Genomic DNA, 20,089 nt, shown 5'->3' on the forward strand with positions numbered 1-20,089 from the left:
TTCTACTTACTCCTGCAAGCCCGAGGCAAAGCTGGTTCAGAGAAAGGTTAGCCGGAGAAAAGGAAGCGGACAAATGAATAGGTCTCTATCAGAGCATCTTCCAAGGAGATTTCAGAGCTCAGCCAAGTCGTGATGGATTTTTCCTCAAACTAAGGACCACCTCAGAGGCGAGCATCAGTCCCCGCCAGCGTTACACATCTACATGACAGCAGAGATACTAAACCTCTGCAACATATAAGCAATTAGAAGAGTTTCAACCCAGAAAAAGAAATCATTCCTAAGTTTCTTCCCCAAATCAGCTTTTTTCCCCCCACTATAATTCTCTCGCATGTAAAAAAAAAAAAAAGCCCATGACAACCAACCAGTAAGAACCAAAAATCTTCTCTCCTCTGCACTCCCAAAAGTAAGGCTCTGCTCTGCAGCCTTTGCAAAGGGAGGAACTGGACACGGCTCGCCTCTCCCCAGCGCTGTTGCAGGGCACCACAACCCTGCGCGTTTGCCATCGGGTACTAACACAACGATCGATGGTCGTCGGTCATCTCGGGTCGCTGTTCTCTCTAGTTTCAACACGGCACTATAAACACAAAAGTCAGAGTTACATAGAAAAAAACATAATGGGAGTTTATGCCAAATGTTATCTTATTTTTATGTGGGGTCTGCCCAAAGCAGACCAAAAACAACCTTCCGAAATCTCTGGCAGTACTTGAAACCAATATTCCTTTCGGCATTCCTGCGAGCACCAAGGGGAGACTGATGCAGCAGGTTGAGCCAAGCGGCCGCGGGGAACCCTGGAGTCTCTGGTCCCCGCGTCCACCCGTCAGGCATCCCGCTTCAGAACTGGGAACCCCGCGGCCTCGCTATCCCAGGGCCAAATTCATCACTTTATCACAGACAAAGGTATCCCTTGAATTCCTACCCTCAGCTTGGAAAAAAGCTGTCAGGCCCAGATGTTTCAGACTAAAGACTCTGGACTCGAACCAGCATTTTTCAGCAAAACCTGGTTCTAGGAGAAAATTTCCAACAACGTCTTAAGATCAAACACCCCGGAGTTATTTCAGAACAATGCGATCTACACAGCCAAGAGACCTATTTGATAGTGCCCCCGCACTTTGACGCCAGCCGGTTCATATTACGGTATTTTTTTTTTCAAGTGTATGATTTATTCCCTTCATGCTAAAGTGTTTCTTACAAAAGAAAGAGAGAGAGTAAAGAGGAATCTTGTCTGCTTCCACGTCCAAGACCTGTACTGCTGTCACACTGGAAGATTCTTCTAGTTCTTGACGTCTAACAACAAAAGCAGCTCAGTGGGGGCAACGAGCACAGCATGTCCATACCCGGAGATCAGTGGGGCAACAGAAAAGATCTAGAGTCAGGCAGCGAAGTAGTATATTTTTCACAATACGCAGCACAAACGGGATAATACCTATATCATCTTATTTGTTGTGGGATGTATTGGGATACAACACATTTTAATACATCAGCGAGTCAAAAAAAAAGGTTATGCTCATAAGATTTATTCCACCTGAGCTTGCAAGGAAGTTACTTTATTATTTTTTATTTATAATAATAATTACAGTACAATTATTTTACCTGTTTTTAAGTGATTTCAGGATGCTTTAACGTATCAACTTCACCATTTTAAAACCATCCCATGTTTAGGCCATATTAATCACATTTATGACCGAAACACAGCTTTGAGCAAGCAACTGTTCCCAGCGCTCTTATTTCTGCTTCCACCTAGTTGCGATGAACTACACCCATCCTACAAACGGGTAGCGGTGGGGCCGATTTCAATGTCCGAGTGAAGCCAAGTATTACCTGCCACTTCCAGGCTGGATCTAGCAGCAGATTTTACAAATATCTAAGCAGCCTTTAAAAAAAAGGCAAGAAAGCCACATCTCCCATTCGAACCCTGCACAACAGAGATCCGTCTGCTTTATCCTGCTTTCTGTTCTTGCCATGCTCAGAGCATTGCAAGACGTTGCATTTCATTTTCTGGTTCTGAGAGGTGCCGATTACCAAAGCGATTCCGTACGTTACATTTATTTATTGCGGAACAGATCAGCAAAGAACTGAAGCTGCCCGGCGACTGATGAACGCGATAGGGTCTATCAATTTTCAATACGGACGCTACAAGTAGATCCGTGTTTCAGGGCTGCTGGGTAAGAGAGCGGGGCTGGAGCGGCCTCAGCACCAGTCTGGAAGGGATTTTCCCCAGCGCCGCCGGGAGTAGAGGGTAGCAGCCCCCTCGCTGCATCCATCCAGGCTGCCGCACACCTTTTGACCGTTTCACTATACACCAAGTGCAATCCCTCCAGGCTGCAGGAAGGGTTGCCCTGATCTCAACCCACCTCCAGCTCAAAACCTGAGCTCCGATAATTAACGGTATATGATGCTCTACCACCTCACCTCAACTCCATACCACCTCATCCAAACATTTTACCCCCACTATATCTACCTGGCATGAAAGAAAAAGGTCTAACACAGAAGAGGCTAAAATCCCTCCATAAAAAAAACAACTCCCACAAACCCTATAGGCAGAACTCCGGCACTTAAATTTTCTTTAAAAATCAACATCCAACACTTAAAAACTGCATAACAAATGCACCCACAGTGCTGCACTTACGAATTGTTTCTGTTGTCTCACCCCAAGCCCAACTTCTCCGGGAGCAACGAATGCTGCTCGATTTGAGTCGTGTTGGACACCAGTCCCACATTGAGCAAGTCAGCACCCGTGAGTTTGGGCACAATAAGCCCTGATCACCAGAGGATTCGACAACATAAGCACTGGAGAAGCAATATATTCTACTCAGCGCCTAGAACAGGAGGGATAGGACAGTTTCCCCATGTAAAGACAGGAGGTGAGATGAGCTGGAAGCACACTGGGAGGTAATGGGAAAACCAGGAGAATCTGCTAGAGAGCGCTCACCAACCCGCGCGGCGGTGAGTAATCCCAGTTCAAAGCACTCTTCGGATTCCAGCAATACCTCACGGTAACAACCTGCCCAGAAACACGGGTTTCTTATTCTCTCTTGTGTTGCAACCGTTCAGGTTTCGACCCTACAAGTTTTCTGGGAAATCTATTAAAAGCCTATTAAGCATCTGACAGCCCACTCACCGAAAATCACCATGACACAAGAGCATATGGTTCCTACCAAGCATGACTTCCTTTTAAGCCCGAATATCACCTTCTTTGCAATAATGCCTAGGCAAGCAAGTTAGCAAGTGACGCGGGACAGAGCGGTCGCCTACTTCCTCCCCCCCCCCTAAATCCTCAAAAAAACCCCTCCGAAAAGGGGAAGGGACAGAGGAAGCACTAAAGTTAGAGTCTTTTAAAGTATAAACTGAAGTAGAAGCTCTCAAGCCGCATTTCACAGCCACAAATAGCGAATATTTAAAAATACAACGTTATTTTTAGCCTAAGTGGTGCTCAACGATTCGAAAATAAAGTATTGCCCAGAGACAGCGAGAGGTCGTCATTTGAAAACGCTGAAGCAGCCGCGTCCCGTTCACACTGAACACCCGCTTACGGGGGGGGCAAGCGAGAAAGTGTTGGGGACCCCGTCTCCAACACGCAATTAAAACCTTCCCCGATTCAGCCAAAAAACAGAGGGACGGCACTCAAGGAGAACGAGCCAGGGATAATACTTGGGTATCATCTATGAGGGTAAAATAAATAAAACGATACAGAAACTCCCATAACAGTTTCCCAGATCTTCCCGCAAAGGCTGTTCCGCACGGGACAATTTATTTCCCGCCTTACTTTTCCGCAAGCGGCGACGGTAAGGTCAGGATATATAATTTCAGCTGCTCGCAGACGGGTACGCGATTTACCAAAAAGGGGCTGTAAAGGAGAACAGACCGGGTTTGTGCCTTTCTGCTTCTTTACGACGCACGACAGACCGCCACCTTAAGAAAGGAGGAAAGCAGGCTTGGAAAATAAATCCCCTCTCTACGGTCTCAATTTGAGAATTTTTTTTTTTTTTTTTTGAACAGGGGGGAAAAGCTAAATTAACACGGAAAAAAAAAAAAATAAAATCAGAGTGTTGAAATATCTACAATTACAGCTAGGTTTTGTTTTCTTTTTAAACAGTTTAAATCAAACGCCCGAAGAAGCAGATGGGAAACGCTCTTTTGCTCCAAGTTGAGGCTTATAGCCCTGCTAGAAAGCTAAAGACACGGCTTAACAAACAAGATGTTCGAGGTCATAATTCGTATCGAGAAATCCTGAAAGGCTTTAAAAAATTAAAAAAAAAAAAGTCAGAAACTCCTTTTTCCCTCAGTGGTAATTTCTCCCGCATTTCTGATCACCCCGAAGACAGATGAAGGAAGACAGCTTCCCCCCCCACTCCCCACCGCCGCGCGGCTGAGGTAGGGATTGACTAACTGTGGAAAAATCCACATAATTGAGAAGACAAATGTTGAACAGTTATTTTACGGCTTGAACTATTCAAGGAAAAAAGCGAACCGTGCCAAGAGGCCAGACAGGCTCATTGTGCACGAGGGCGAGTTCGGAGGAGCCCAGGCACATTTCAGAAGCGCAAGGCTTTCATCCTCGGCCAGGTTGGGCCTCGCTGGTTTATCTGTTTCTGTAAGCGCCGCGTCAAGCTGTAAAGGAAAAAAAAAACCAAAAAAAAAAAAACACTGAAAGAAAAAGTATCATCTCCCTGTATCGTGTGTACGTAGAGCGTAACGAAAATACACACGCAGGCTCAGTGGTGTGACCCGCTATTAAGGCCATTTGTTGCTTCCCATGAGAAGGCCTCGTTTTCAGTTGCTTAAAACTATGAAAAACTTTAACGACTCAAGCTCAGGGTTCCCAACTTGGATGTCTGCTTCCAGATGCATTTTAAAACGAAAAATAAAAAATTTAAAAATTAACATTTCAGCCAAAATATCTCAGCCATTTCAGAACAATGCCGGTTTTGCCACGTTAAGACTCTCCAGTGGCCCCGGGAGCTACAGTAGCCCAATGCTTTCACATGAAGACACACTCAAGTTAGAGGGAGATGGAAAAGGACCCAGAAGGGGAACTAGTTGAGCAAGAACGCTGGAATACTGACGGGCGGTTTCAAAAGTGAGGATTAGACATTCAGAAGGGGAAATTACAGATCAACTCATTAAAAGAAAGGAGAATGAGAAGCCTGAAGGAAGCCAAGCTGTAAAAGAGAGAGGAAAGAGAGAGCTAGAGAAGGTCACAACAGAAGATAAGAAGTTGTCTAGTCCATCTCCTGCTCTAACTCAGCTCAAGCCGTCAGGAACAACACGCGATGTTAAAGACATCCCACGACAGGGACCTCCCAACCTCCCGACACAGGCCACTTCTCTGCTGTTGGAAGGATTTTCCTCCTCCTCCTTTCGACCTCAGCTCAATCCCATTACCCAAAGCCTTCTCTCTCCCCTCTCAAACCGGCTTGTTGAATTCTTTAAGAACCTTGCGTTCCCACCTCAGCCCTCTCTCCTTCACACTCAGCTACCCCGGCAGTTCATCTTTCCTGGTGGGTCACTGTTTCAAATCATGCTTTTCCCACCCTCTGGGCCCTCTCCCCAGGTCCACGGCACCTTGGAAGGGTTCTGGCCCAATCTGCATGCTCTCCCCTCCTCAGAGCCAAGCGTAAGGAAGGATCACATATTCTCCGAACAACACTGGTTTGTACACAGCCTCTTCCACAATATTACACTATTCGTGCATGTTTAAGAGTTGACCCTATACTCGTCTTCAATTTGATTAAACTTTGCAGAGGAGTCATCCTTTGGAGGTAGCCTGACTGAATTTCACTCGGATTTCTCACAACCGTTTGGAGGAGTTCTAGCATTGCTCCCAACGCAGCTACAGCCTTTCCCACCTTTGTACTCAACTCCTGTGTAATAAGCCCACTGTCTACTCCATCATCCCTGTCCTTAACAACAAAGCTGAATAGAACCAGACAGACCCACGCAGCCCAACTCAAGACACACCTCTATTCCAACTATGAACAGCCAGTTCCTAATTTCTGAATATAATTAACCAATCAACGTCACATCTATTGAAGATTATTCATTTGAACCCACGCTTCCACAGACTACTTACAAGAAAGCCTCATGAGACAGCGTCAAAGTCATTCTCAAGTCAAAGTGACACCTAATTCTTCTCCCGTACTCACAAGGTTCTTCCAGAGAGTAAGTCCAAACTCATTTGACACAACTGACTCTTATCAAGGCCTTACGTGAGAGCCACTGCAGACTCATCATCTCATCAGTACTTACAAATAGTTTGTTCTGTTGTACCAGAGTTCTCCCAGCAGAGTTCGACTGCTAGAAACCCATCCCACCACAGCCCGAAAGGCAGCACCAAGATGCTTACACCTTATTCTTACCTCTGCTGTCAGCAACCGTCCGCAAAGCCCACAGGCAGGACATCTCACACCTCTCTCATGCTGCTCCACATCATCCAACACCGGTAAAATTACACTGTCAGCCTACACTGCGGAGGTCCCCGCGTAGGTGTTCTCATCTGGTTGCTAACCCAGGCTGGGAGACCCATCCATACTGCAGTAGCTTCTCTGGGGTTTTTTTTTTCATTTTAAGTTTTCATTTTAAGAATAACAGGAAATTTGGCAGATAAATAAACATTGGAAACGCTGAAGCAGCGAAGTCATATACGTAAAAGGTTAGGAAATGCTATAAATGCTATTTTGTGTAGATACATTATTTCAATCCAATGCAAACTCAGTGTAATCTTGGTTTTCGTTACACAGCTCCTGCAGCAGGCAGCACAGGCAGGGCTTACTTCCTTGACAGATACCGAATATTTTGTTTTATCCTCATCATCCAGCACAAAGCTGCATTCCATACGGACCACGTACAACTCCAGCTCTGCTCTGAAGAGTTAAAAGCTTCCTCCCAGACCTTCCAACGATGGCCCTCCTGACAGTAAGTCCGAGTGTATTTGGATTTTGACAGCTTCCTTGGGAGATGAAACACTATCATCCCCAAGTCAGAAGGAAAAATAAGAAAACTAATAGTTAAGGTTTATTCTGGATGTTCAGTAAAAGAGGGTTTGAAACTGTTTTTAAAAAGCCACAGATAAACCAAACCTTATCTATCCTTCCAAACAGTAATTCATATTTTTTTCATATATTTCAGGGACACAGTTTAGCAGTGGATTTGGCAGTGTTGTTAGGTTTACAGTCAGACTCCATAATCTTAAACGTCTTTTCCAACCCAAGTGATTCTATGATTCTATATTCCTTTCTGGGGGGTGGACTAAACAATCCTTAAAGGTCCCTTCCACCCCAAACCATCCCGTGACTCATTACACCCGGAGCACAGCCCGCACCCACTTCTGTTAAGTGCCAACACTCAAAAACCTCTGCAAACCAGTCCTGCCGGTGCCAAGTCAGACGCACAGAAGAGAATCGCTTCTGACAAATCTTGGTTAAGACGGGTTAACCACCATCACACAGAGCAGAGAGAGTTTTATGCTCTAAGGCAACATTTATCTGCTGCTGCCGCCACAAAAAACCTCTTATAGCCCTGCCTTACTCACTAAACATTTCCCCACACCTGGAAGAAATGAGGCAGACGCCTCACAAATAGTTTGTGTCACCACGTACGCTCAATTCAACCCCAAAAGAGATGGAGTCCTACACGCAAAACGAGGCAGGACCTCCAGAAAACAGCGCACAATCGTTTTAAGCCTAGAAACACATGCAAGAAGTGCCATCTAACCTCCATTTTGGCATTTCCCAACTTCCGAGTGTTCATATTGAGACTAAATATTCCGCTATTGAGATCGCACATGACAAAAAGCAGTGTTTTAACACGGGTGTTAATTTTTCCCCTAAGAAGGGTTAACTCCGACTATACAGCCGGCAATAAAGACAGAACATTTCCCCCATAAAACTGAAGTCGTTTCTATTCTGTAAAATAAGCTCGAGAAGCAAAATAAAAATCTATCTGCATAGTATGAGGTCAGTCAGGCTACGGATGGTTATTTTACATCTGAATATTAAAAACATATGCTTCTCTGGAGGGTTTTAGAAAACCTGAAGCTGCTGGTGCTCAGCCGCTCTCAAGGAATGCTGAACACCTTCAAATCCCAGCGACCGGAGGATTCGAGCCATCTCTGAAGGGGGTCAAAGCAGTGCAGAATGGTAACTCTATCTGATGAAAACATATATTGTTTAGACAAGATGATGAGCATTTTTTGAAATTTTTAAATTTAATCTTTAATCATTTCTTATTTACAAACTGAGCCTAACAATGAGGTAATACATCCACAGCCCCATTGGTTTCTGTCTCATAACTCATACATATTCCATACACAGTGCTAATTAGTTTGTATTATAGCAAAAATGGTCTTAATAAACAGAAACGTGAAACGACTTCAGGGTTCCATTTTTGATTACGCGATAGCCATGTCAAATAATCTTTAGGAGGAGCGCTTTACATACCCCGACAGAGCCACCCGCACCAGAAGCGACGGGCTTGTGGTTGAACGCTGCCGTAGGAGAGATGAATTGTGTCGTTGCTGCACTACAGTTTCTGATGCCGTTTTTAACAAACCTCTGCACCATCAAGAATACTTTCACTCACTTTCTCTGATTTTACAAGAACACTTCTCTGCGTTCTAGCTGCTGCTCTCTACACACAGGGCCTCCAGCCTCAGGTGGAGTCTCTAAATTGCATTTTGATGGAAGCATGTTAGGTTAATAAAAACCGTAGACTAGGCAAGTCACAGGCTTTGACCAAACGGCACCAAAGAGCTTGTGCGCCACCCACTATGACCAGAGTTGACACAGCAACTTTTATTTTGCAAAGCTGGTAAAAAAAAAAAAAAAAAAAAAAAAGATAAAAATAGATAATGCTTCAATTTTTAGGTTGGTTTTAGAAATTTGACTTCTACAAGAAATTAAAAATGTTACATAACCCTGTAATTAAAGCCTTATTATGACAGATTGTTTACTTAAAATGAGCCATTTTGGTTAAGAACATCCTGAACGTTCACTCTGTATACAGCATTCACTTGACCAGTAAGAGGATGCAAACAGGCGCTGGGTTTTGCAACTTATCCATTTATGAACAGATTTTAAAATCTATGTCAGAGCATAAACGAGCCAGAAGCAAAAGAATCCATCCTTGACGGTGTGTGTACCAAATGAAGAGCAACACGGTAAAAATGTCAAACACTACAAATTTTGCAAGCTACCAGTATTTACCATCCGTCACAGAGTAGTATATTCTCATGCAAGCACGCCACAGTGAGAAAACAACATCTCTATAAGGGTAAAACAAACAGCATTCAGAATTTCTGAAAGCATTCTTCCAAAATTATTGCACTAGATTAGATTGCCTCATCAACAGGGCCAGAGGCCATTTACACTATTTTCTTTCTTCTTTTTTTTTTTTTTTTTATGTAACAGATGAAAGGATTACAGAAGGTTTCTGGGTCCAAATTTGGAATTAATGATGGGAAAATTCTTTTGCTAATCCCCCATCTCTCCCACTGCTAGCAGGCTCCCGAGGCTGGAAAAAACCGTCTCCTGGTACCCTGCTTCTACTTTGCTCATCAGTGCAAAATACTACGCTCAGGAGGTTTGAAAACGACCCTCAGCTTTTGAGCAGAGCCATAAAATCTCAAGGGCAGAGCTATACTGAAAATCTGAGTAAAGAACAACATGAGACTCCAATTAAAACTTGGACACAACGCAACGAAATCAAAAGATGGGACTCATCTGCTCGGGGTAGATGTCTGCCAAGCGGCCACCTCCACCCGAGCCCAGGCTTGCTTTACGATCGGTGGGGACAAACGAGCTTCTGTGGGACACGCTGGTGCTGTGCCCTGAGGTGGACGCGTCGGGCACCTGAGCAACCCCTGCTGGTGTCTGCTGGGGAGGGAGGAGGCTGGGAGAGACCAGGAGAAAGACGGGTGTCACGGGGACGTGGAGCTCAGCGAGGTTGGCGTCCCGCAGCCTGCCCGAGGAGAAGGACCGGCTCTTCTGGAGAGCAGAGCAACCACTGCAGCCGGGCCCTTTTGCGGGACATCCTCTTACAAACCTCCAACATTACTCCTCGGCGCTGCCTGTCAGCCCACCAGTGAAGTAAAAATAGATACTGCCCAGTAACCACCCTTCTAACAGCAAAGTTTAATCATTTTTTCAGTCATTTAACAAACACAAAAGAATTTACACGTACCGACTCTACTCGAGAAGTAAACTTTGCATAATTAATCGGGATGCCTCCGATACTTGTGCATCTGAAAAGGCACAGCTACACCAACTGGCGCTCAAGGGAAAGTGCCTCGGGCCACCTCGAAGAGATGGGAAGTGCAAATATCTCAGCTGAACACAGCCCGAGCTGCCAGGGAAGGAAAAAAGCAGGGCTGAACAACAGGTTGTCTGGAAAATGAGTACAGTTATCCAGCTCCCTAAAGTCTATTTCATTAACTATCAGACATTATCAGCTACTTCTGAATGAAGCCACATTTTATCGTAACGCCAGAACAAGCTAAAGGCACCTAATTAGTTGCAGAAGGTGGGAGCATCCAAAGCACATCGGGGAAGTGGAAGTCAAGCTTCCCGCAGAAACGGGCAATTTGATGGAAAATTTGACTCGAATAAAAAGAAATACTGATGCAGCGCTTAACGAAGATGAACTCCCCCTGCCTCCCCGTAACACAGACGATGCCATTATCACTCAGCACTAGGAAGGAAAGAGATTCTGAGGAAGGGGAAATTACAGGGCAGTTATCCTCATCAACCTGCCCGTGAAGCAGTGAGGCGAGATTGGCAGAGCGCCCGACAAGTCTGTAGATAGTTAAGCACAGGACATAAAATAAGGCACGTCAAGGGAAAGTAGCCCCGGGAAAATATTGCTGGGGATTTCAGCTTTTGCAATGTGCCAGGGGCAACAAAACACCCGACCGTTTCCCCTTGTATCCACAAAAAAAAAAATAAAAAGGATTGCGTAAAGTCAGAGAAAAACACAGGAGTCCACTTGCTCGGCGGTGATGAAGCCAAGTGCTGAGTGATCTGATCCCCCATCCCTAAGAGTCAGACTGTTCCCCACCTTTTTCAGACTGTTTCAAGCTCTACAAACGACACGCTCCACGCGGTTGGCAGGTTTTATTCCAGTGATTCTGGGACAGTGAGAAGCAGAGGCAATTCAGCGTTTTCTCCTCCCCCAGGATCCAGCCTGCAGTCAGCAACAGGCAATCCTCACCGCTTTTTACTCTGAGCGCTCAGGAAAGTTTCCGTCTTTTGAGGAAGAGTTGCCCATAGCTCAAAAAGAGCCCACATGAAAACATTAAGAATTTTGCTCCAGGCTTTGTAACTATCTGTAAGACAAACAAAACTGTCATCATTTGCGTTATTTGTAAAAAGGAAGGTTAAACGCATTCCCTGTTTCACAGATGTTTCAAGGCTTCATTGCTAGAAAAAGCCTGGTGTGGTCACGCAGAAATGCGATGGTACAATACACATTACCTTCAGGGTCCCAAAAACATAAGGATTTGGGGAACCTTCCCCTACCCCCAACAGAGGGAAATGGGATACAGGCGGTCTGTTTTCCTGATGAGAAACCAAGGTTTCACAGAGAATTAGTAAACATGCTCATGCTTCCCACCTGTTTTCTATTTAGAGCAAAAAAAAAAAAAAAAAGCAATTAATATGACTTTTTCAGCGACGGTTAATAGAAGAAACTTATGAAACCGAGATTTCTAATTGAAAATGTCTTTACTCACATGAGGCAGAGGATCAAAATATGACAAGACCACTAAGCACAGTTTCTCCCAGCTGCGCAAACCATTTCTTAACAACCTTAGGATTAATAAACAAAGACATATTCTAGACATTTCATATCCCTCCTGGATTTAGCCATGCATGGAAGGCAAACATGAGAATGCCGTCCTCTTACTTCACTCTCAGTTGGAACGGAGCTCCCAAGTAGTACTTCATGTTACGCAATTGTTAATACGGGAACCCCCTCACTCTGAGCAGACATGCAGAGAAATATAAGTGGGGGGGGGAAATATAGGTCCAGGAAGACGCCGATTTAAGCATATCATTTATTAGCAAATAAAAGGGACATTTACCTTCTCAGTGGTTAAGTACAACACAACCCAAGGATAAACCATATGGCTCAAGCCTTTGTGCAAGGGAGAAAGCTGGCAGGGCTCCACGGCTCTAATTGAACTATTACCATATTGTAAGAAATGCAAAAGTCAGAAAGACTGGAGGAGCTGCTCTCCTAGGGACAGTTTGTATCATGCGAACAATGAAGTGAGGAACAACAGGAGAGCAATTCCACCATTTGGATACTGGCTCATTTAAAAGAAAAAAAGGTACTCTTCTAGTTCAATATTGCAATTAATTTGATCCTACATTCAGTGCCACGAAACTTTCAAAATCCCAATCATTTGTAGCAAACAACACAACACTTCTCCTTTCATCGCTGGCTCAAGAATTCCGTTTAGTTCATAAGGAAAGACACAGAATAAGAACGCTCAAGCGAAACCCAGCAACACATAAAAGCTTACCATAAACACTGCAAGAAAACTGAAAAATGCAAAAGATCGACTACGAAACTAATTTTGTACTTTGTACAAATAATCACCAAGCTTTCCTTTGAAAAGGTAGGCTTGAGAAAAATACACCAAGTGTAATGCATTGTACACGCACAACAGGGTAGGTAGCGCAACACAATAAACCCACCAGGTCGTCAACGGATAGACCCTGTAGTGGTCGCTCGTAAACCTTTACAGTATCGTCTTGTTACTTTGTGGGCAAAAAGCAGTGCAGTTGTATGAGGAGTAAAAAAAAAAAAAAAAAAAAAAAAAAAAAATCACAATCTTACATAAAAATGAGGCAAAATGAGTCCCTCTGAGTCTTGTTCTTACCGTTCTGTTCATCCAGCTCATTCCCAATTTCCTGCCCCATTTGCTTCTGCCGGGATATGATTGAAGAAAGAGCATCGAGTCCAGCATCTTGCTCTGCGCCAGAAAAATATATAAAATTACATGAAAAAATTGCCGATATGCCAGGCTATGTGCCATAAAAGATGTAGAAATGAAGAAAAAAAATCTACTCTGTGCTTAAAGAGTTAAAATGTATGAATAAAAATACATCAACAGAACATGAAAATGAATCCTTAGGGCAACAGCACTCTTAAAATAATGTGAATGATGGGTAATTAATTTGTCTGCTCTGGCTGGGACATTTAGCTGAGGGTCCCAAAAAAAAAAAAAAAAAAAAGTCCAAGAATTCAACATTCAGCCGTTAGTCAGTCATAAATGCAGGAGATTTTCTGGCGCACACATACAGAACCCTGATTAGCCTTTTTAAATTTTCCAAGAAACTTTTAACATGAATAAAAGACAAACAGGTGATGCAAACACCAAAGAATTCAAATGGATTTTTAAAGCTGCGAGAGGATACAGAGTGCATGGAAGAGAGCCCGAGACAGAGGGGACGCGGGGAGGCGGTTGGTGGGGGCAGCGAAAGTTTGACGTGCTCCCACCAGCTCTGCAGACGCTCCTTTGTCGAAATCCACACCACCTCTGCTTTCCCAGTTTGCAGGTACCACGCAGTCCTCAGCAAGTGCCTCAACCAAAACGTGCAGCTCTCCTTGCCCAAAGCCATCAAGCAGTAGAACAAGAAGAGGTGCCGGAGGCTGGGCTGTCAGCGGTCCCACAAACGGCAAAGCAGCGATGCTGCAGCGAGCGAGGCTGCCCAGCCGGCCGCAGCCCGGGAGCCAAAAATTGCACAGGGTGGGCAGAACCCCCTTCCCTTCAACAGGAGGAAGGTCTGGCCCCAAAGACCTCTTTCAGCCTCCCCAAGGGACACCTATGGTGTAATCAGAAACTGGAGCATGAGGTTTCTCCTGGACCATCTGAACTAGAGTTCACGCCATTCTGCTGAACCGTAGCTCTAAATGTTGTTTCATGGGTGGACTGAAGTGGGCCTTATCCGGAAACTGATTTTATTTGATCACTTCCAATACTTCAGTTTCGTAGAAGTTACCTCATTAACCACCTGATGTCCTCAGGCTGAGGTTCTCCAACGCTTCCTAAGTTAAAAATTTCTTACGGATGCTGAGAGCCAAAATCTAAAGACCCTTTTTAGATTAGTTGGTTCTTAACTCGTTCCAATTCAACAATACATCTAACACAGCCCGGCCCAAAGCACAGCAGTAATACACTCAGTGCAACTATTGAGATCTCCACTGCAAACCAAAACCATGAATATGGTCAAAATCAGGGATGACCCGTAAGGTCTTTGGAAATTTGATTTAAGAAGATGCTTCCAGTTAAGAATATTGCGAGCACAATATTGCTCCTGCAAATATAGAAAACGACCACCTGGAACAATTATGTTTGACAGGTCCAGATAATAAAACTTCAGCACAGGTTATTGTATTGACTTTCTAGTACGGGCTCCTCTCAGAGTCCCAGTGATGCTCATAAGAAACAGAAAGCCTCCTGTACCTTCTATGATCCTTCGCTGCTGCTGCCTGAGATCGCCAAAGCCAAGCCCTCTGGTTTCCTCAGGTTCTTCCACGAGCCACGGGTTGGTTACACCTCGTTTGACCCCTCCGGTCATTAGGCTAGATCTGAAAATAATTTCGGTAAGTAATTTTCAACACAAAACCCACTCAGCGTATAATTTGTGCTTGCAAAACTGGCTGGCAGAGATGGAAGCGTGAGTATTTGTTGCACTTCATGTGATCCTCTGCAATCATAGAAGACATTAGCCAAAAAGAATCTGACTAAGTCCAGTAAGAAATCCATCTCGCAGGCTCCGTAACACGGCCTACGCATGGCAAAGCGGGAAGGAAAATAATTTTCCAGTGAACAATTAAGCTACGTGTTGAAATGTATACCATATATTGTATAATATATTCATATTAAATTCAAAACTGCTACAAAAAGAAGAGGGTTACTGGGAACAGACGTATCATTCATCTGTTTGCTATTTTGATCAATACGAACTTATAGAAGCACTGAGGTACAGCCTGAAAGTTTCCAGCAGCAAAAGGATCAACACGCTAACAGAGATGCAAATCAGATGAGACTACTAATTTACCGCAATCCTGACCAACCCTAAAAGGGAACACGGCTGCATTTCAACAACTGCAGATGGAAATCACGCGGTTACTCTCCTGCATTTCCTAGTCCGGCATCAACATGACCGAGAAGCCAGGCACACACGCTCTTAAATGCGGGAGTAATCAAGTTACGGGTTTTCTTTTAAAAGAATTATGACTTGAGGTTGTTCACGTTATAGACACTTCCCCAGTTACAATAGAAAACAAGTTTTTCATGTCCAAGGCACATAAATTCAAGCAGTAAAATGAAATGCCACTTAAATATTTTTCTCAATACCAGATTTCTGGTTTCCGCCTTTCAGCTTTTCATTGGTTTCTCCTACAAGAAAAACATTATACGACAGACCGTGACCCACTTGAACCCAAAACTGCAACTCAGATTTGGGGTAAGAGTCATCATAAGATCAGTTCCTCAACAGCAGTACAGAAGTAAGAGGTTTTGCTTTCTGCTTCTTTTAAACTATTTTACCTTTGCCCAGTTCTTTCCCAAAGCATTTCCACAAACAAAACAAGAACAGCGAGCATTTCTAGGGTTATGCAAATTGTCAACATTTTTTAATTACACCAAAACCTAATTTTTAATTTTTTTTTTATTTATTTTTAATTGAGTCCAGGTCCCTTCTCTGTGAGATATACTGAAACGCTGTATGGTACACACACATGCCTGAAATCAAATCATTTTGCGGTCAAAACCCTGTATCAAAAGAAGTTAACTCTGCACAAGCATCAGTGGAGCTGATCCGGGGTTTGGCTCCGGCTCCAGCTCCAGCTCACAGCCAGGGTATTCAAGCAAAATCCAGAACTCGTGTCCAGGAGTTCCTTGAGGAATTGTGGTGAACTAGAGACATCTCCTGGCCGTGAGATGAATCAACACTGCTGAAAAATAAGTCATCACCACGTGAGTTTTGGGGCATCCATAAATTACACGGCACATACGCCCTGGTCCGCGTGCAGCACACTACACCACATCGCATTCAGAGCCAGTTGAATTTGAGAACACTTAACTTCTCAGTTAAGATTTTAACATAATCATTCAACTTTATCTCAAGGCAATGAATTTGTCAGAATCAAAACAAAAGATATTTTTTTTTTTTTGCTACAGGACTAAAAAGCGTTTACTGCAAATCACAACATTTCACTTAACCATCCTCGATGATGCTGGAACAGCAGTGCAGAGCAGAACCCAGACTGCCCCGCCGTGCCAACCACCAGCTGGCCGTCACGGGCAACATCTGAAAGAGAGAAACTGGGATTCTTCTACATTCCAGTCCTTTGCACCTCCATTAAACCTTACAACTTATGGAGGTAGGGAATCAGTCTTGATTAGACAGAGATACGCACCCCTGAAATACAGTTTTACACACTACCTAGCCTTCTGCAGCGCTTTGGGGGATTAAACACACTCTTGGATTTTCTAGCCTCGCAACGACAGCTCCCAGGTCCACAAAGCTAAACACAATGGAAGAATTATACTTCAGAAAACGCAGAGATCGTTACCCAGTTCAGCAATTCAATTAGCAAGCACACAAGATCTAGGGTTAATAACTTCTGACAAAATTACTTAAATAAAACAAACGGAACATAAAGCGCTCTGCTTGCTGAAAAGAGCACAACTATTTCTGCCTGTTAAAAAAAGGCCAAGGCAAGCAAATTTGAAATAATTTGCACCGCTCATTCTCTCCCTCCCCCCCCTCAATAATCTGCCCTATTCTTGTCGGTTGGGTCATGACAACTGGTCTGCTCGTTACAATAATCTTTTTGACATGTTTGGTAACTACCTTCCCACACAACACAGCATAACTTCCTACTTCCTCTGATCTTACCATGTTTCGCTTTGGTGGTGTGAAGATTAAAGCTTATCCAATTAGCCACCCACTGCCTCCGCCAAGTTAATCACGTAAATCTTTGAAACCGTCACAGAGCAGTGGAGTGTGCGGATAGCTTTTGATTATAGGAGCAGATTTAACTAATTACAAGGCTTAGCAACGCGCCCAAGTATAAAAGATGATGGGGTTTAAAATCAGGGAGCTATGTCACCGCTTAACAAGGGAGAGCTTATCTTCCCGAAGGCATTGTTTCACTGATAATTCTTATAAAACTTCCCAAGTAACTTAGATTAGTCAACCAGCACTTACTTTAGACCAAGGCCACACATCAAGGCTTACGGCTTTAGAAGACCGATCAGCAAGACTGAATTTTAAACAAAACCTGGGTCATATGACAATTGGTTGCATGATCACTTGACCATCCCCGTAACGATACAGTTGTACGGCGGGGCTCTTTGAAGTGCCCAGGGCACCTCAGCGTGGCTTCGCGGGTCAGCCTCCAAGGCGATGGCGAAGAAGCGGAGGTATTCTCTCACTTACGATTTAACTGCTCACACTGGCAGACGGTGTATCTTAGGAAGCTCCAAGCTAGCAAATAAAACAGGTATAATTTTAACATACAAAACAAAAGCTCTTTCCCCCTCCAAAAAACCTGGGGGAAGCGACACGAGCACAAGCACTTCCAAATGCCCTCCAGGTACCTTCCCAGGTGGAGACTTCCCAACAGGAAGCCTACAGGTGGGGCAGCATTACCCACAGTTGACAGAGGACTTTCCCAGCCCCACCAGCACAGGAACCAAGCATCAAGCATTGGAACAGGCTGCCCAGGGAAGCGGTGGAGTCACCATCCCTGGAGGTATTTAAAAGACAGGTAGACGTGGTGCTGAGGGACATGGGTTAGCGGTGGTTTTGGCAGTGTTAGGTTGATGGTTGGACTTGATGATCTTAAAGGTTCCTTCCAACCCAGACGATTCTATGATTCTCTCTCATGTTCAAGGAAACACCATGTTGCTCTTGACACCGTTTACCTGAGTTTTGGTTAACTGGTCCCACTGGCTTCAACGAGTAGAAGCTGCCCAAGCTAGCTGCCACACGGGATGCTGGACAGCCGATTGCAGAACACGGCTACTTTGCGGCACCTCCAGGATCAGCAATTCCAGCCCACAGCACAGGCACAGTTCTGCACTCGCACCATAGAAGCGGCAGCTCCAAACCGCATCGTGCTTGTACAGGGCGGCACGTGCCCGGGGAGGAGCAGCACAAAACAAGTGACACGCTGGAAGTGGGTCTGCGCAGTTGGACGGGCACGTTGATCTTAGGAATAACACGTCCACTCAAAATGCTGAATGTCGGGGTGGTGGGGCTACGGCAAGAAACTACGCAGAGGAGACAGCCCTACACCAGGGAAGCGTCCCCAGGGAAAATTACCTTCATAACAACATTTACACTCGCATTTTATTTCGCGGCAGCCTCTCTTTCCTATGCAAACCCTCAAAATACACATGACAATAAACATTTCCATCAGAGATTAATCTCGCTATCAAATATTACCATCTTATTTCTACACCATCCCTGACTTCCTATGCAAGACTGGACGTAGCACAATGCTAAATACATTACAGAACAGCTTATATGGTCCTCATCAAACCAGTCTCACATCTACAGCCCACTTGCACTCCTTGGGAATGAGAAAACTATAAGAAAAGGAGAATTCTTTCTAGAAAGAAGCTGCGTCTTGTAGAACTATATCCAGAGAAAAGGTGAAGGGACAAATCTACTCCTGTGAGACTATTTGTCTTGTCCACAAAATGATCAACAACCCCATCACCTGCAACTCACACCTCTGCACCTGAGGCGATGGACTCTGCACCCACGGTCCCATACCATCGGGACAAGACGCGGCACTAAGTTCACCCCGGGCCCTCTGCGTGGCCCTGACCACCACCAACAGGACCACGAGCCTCCAAACAGGTCTCAGCTTGGCATTGGTTCTCACTACGGACCCAGCACGCCCACAGCAGGACAACACAGTGACACTGCTGGTACGGAAACAACCTTGGGCAGGAAACTTCTGGTAGTTTTGAGCAAAGTTAGGAGGCAAAACATAAAGCACGGAGCTCAGCCTTGAAAGCTGCCCTCCTACTGACATTTCTTCCTGAGGCTAATGAGCGTTAAACATTAATAATAGGCATCCAGGCACAACCTGGAGCACAATGCCTAAAATTACAGGGTTCGACTTACTTTTCTCTGTTGTATTTACGTAACCTTTCTTTGCAATTGCTTATAAATGCACGTATATGTGGTTTTCCCATAACCACAGTCCTGACTTCAGCAAGGCCCTTAAGGAACCTCTGGTATGCTCTGAAGGAAGAGATACAAACTCTACCTTGAACTCAGACCAAACAGATGAGACTTCACTATCTTACTGGTATCTTCCTTAAATTTGAGGTGGGCACACCAACGCTTGGGTTTTAACAGGCGCTGTACCTGCTGCTTGCGGGAGGACACACTCACATTTGCACCCGCTGCAACCTACAGAGTGCTTCCAGGTGCTCCAACATAGGATGGGAGATGACCCAAGTACAGAGACACAATTTAGTGGATGAAGAGGGTGTTGAGACAACTACAGCCATGCTGGCTCATGACTACACAGCCAAAGACACATTAATACTGGAAAAATCCTGCCCCAGACCCTAGACTTGTTCTCACGACTCAAGCCTCAGGAGTTCTCAAGCATGGGTTTCTGGATGGACAATTCACCTCTCCTTCCACCTGTTCCATCCATCTCCTAGACACAAGGCTCATAGCATCCGATGTCAGAACACCGGAGCTGCAGCCGGGAGGGCTTCCAACAGTAACTGGTAGGGAGGAAGGAAAGCAGGAAGGAGTTTTAAAGGCACCTAAACAACTATTTTTAACCTTATTTTCCAAAGAGCATTTGCTCTTTCATAAACAGCTAGATTCACAAAAGCATTTAAGCACCTACTGGTTTATTGATTAACGTCGGGCGGTCGATGCTTATTTGGCATTAGGCAAAAATGCCTGGAATAAGACCTAAATGGTTTACATCTGACAGAAAAGTATTAAAGCAAGAAAAACAGTAACCCACATTGAAAATTTGGAAAAAAAGTAAAAAAAAGAATATGGACTCTTCTAAAAGTTATCTAGGGTAGCTATTA

The 20,089-nt window shown here is 44.5% G+C and overlaps 1 protein-coding gene across 1 annotated transcript in view; it reads right to left on the reverse strand.

Annotated features, from left to right (window-relative positions):
* The window catches only part of STX8 (syntaxin 8), a 117,786-nt gene that overhangs the window by 87,059 nt on the left and 10,638 nt on the right, over window positions 1-20,089 (reverse strand). The window contains exons 5-6 of the mRNA XM_082492227.1: window positions 14,465-14,589; window positions 12,878-12,970 (exon numbers count right to left, since the gene is read on the reverse strand). Of these exons, the coding sequence (XP_082348353.1) occupies window positions 12,878-12,970; window positions 14,465-14,589 (218 nt within the window). The remainder of the gene's footprint in view (window positions 1-12,877; window positions 12,971-14,464; window positions 14,590-20,089) is intronic.

Source organism: Vanellus vanellus (assembly GCF_965231255.1).
Source record: "Vanellus vanellus genome assembly, chromosome: 17".
Classification (NCBI taxonomy): Eukaryota; Metazoa; Chordata; class Aves; order Charadriiformes; family Charadriidae; genus Vanellus; species Vanellus vanellus.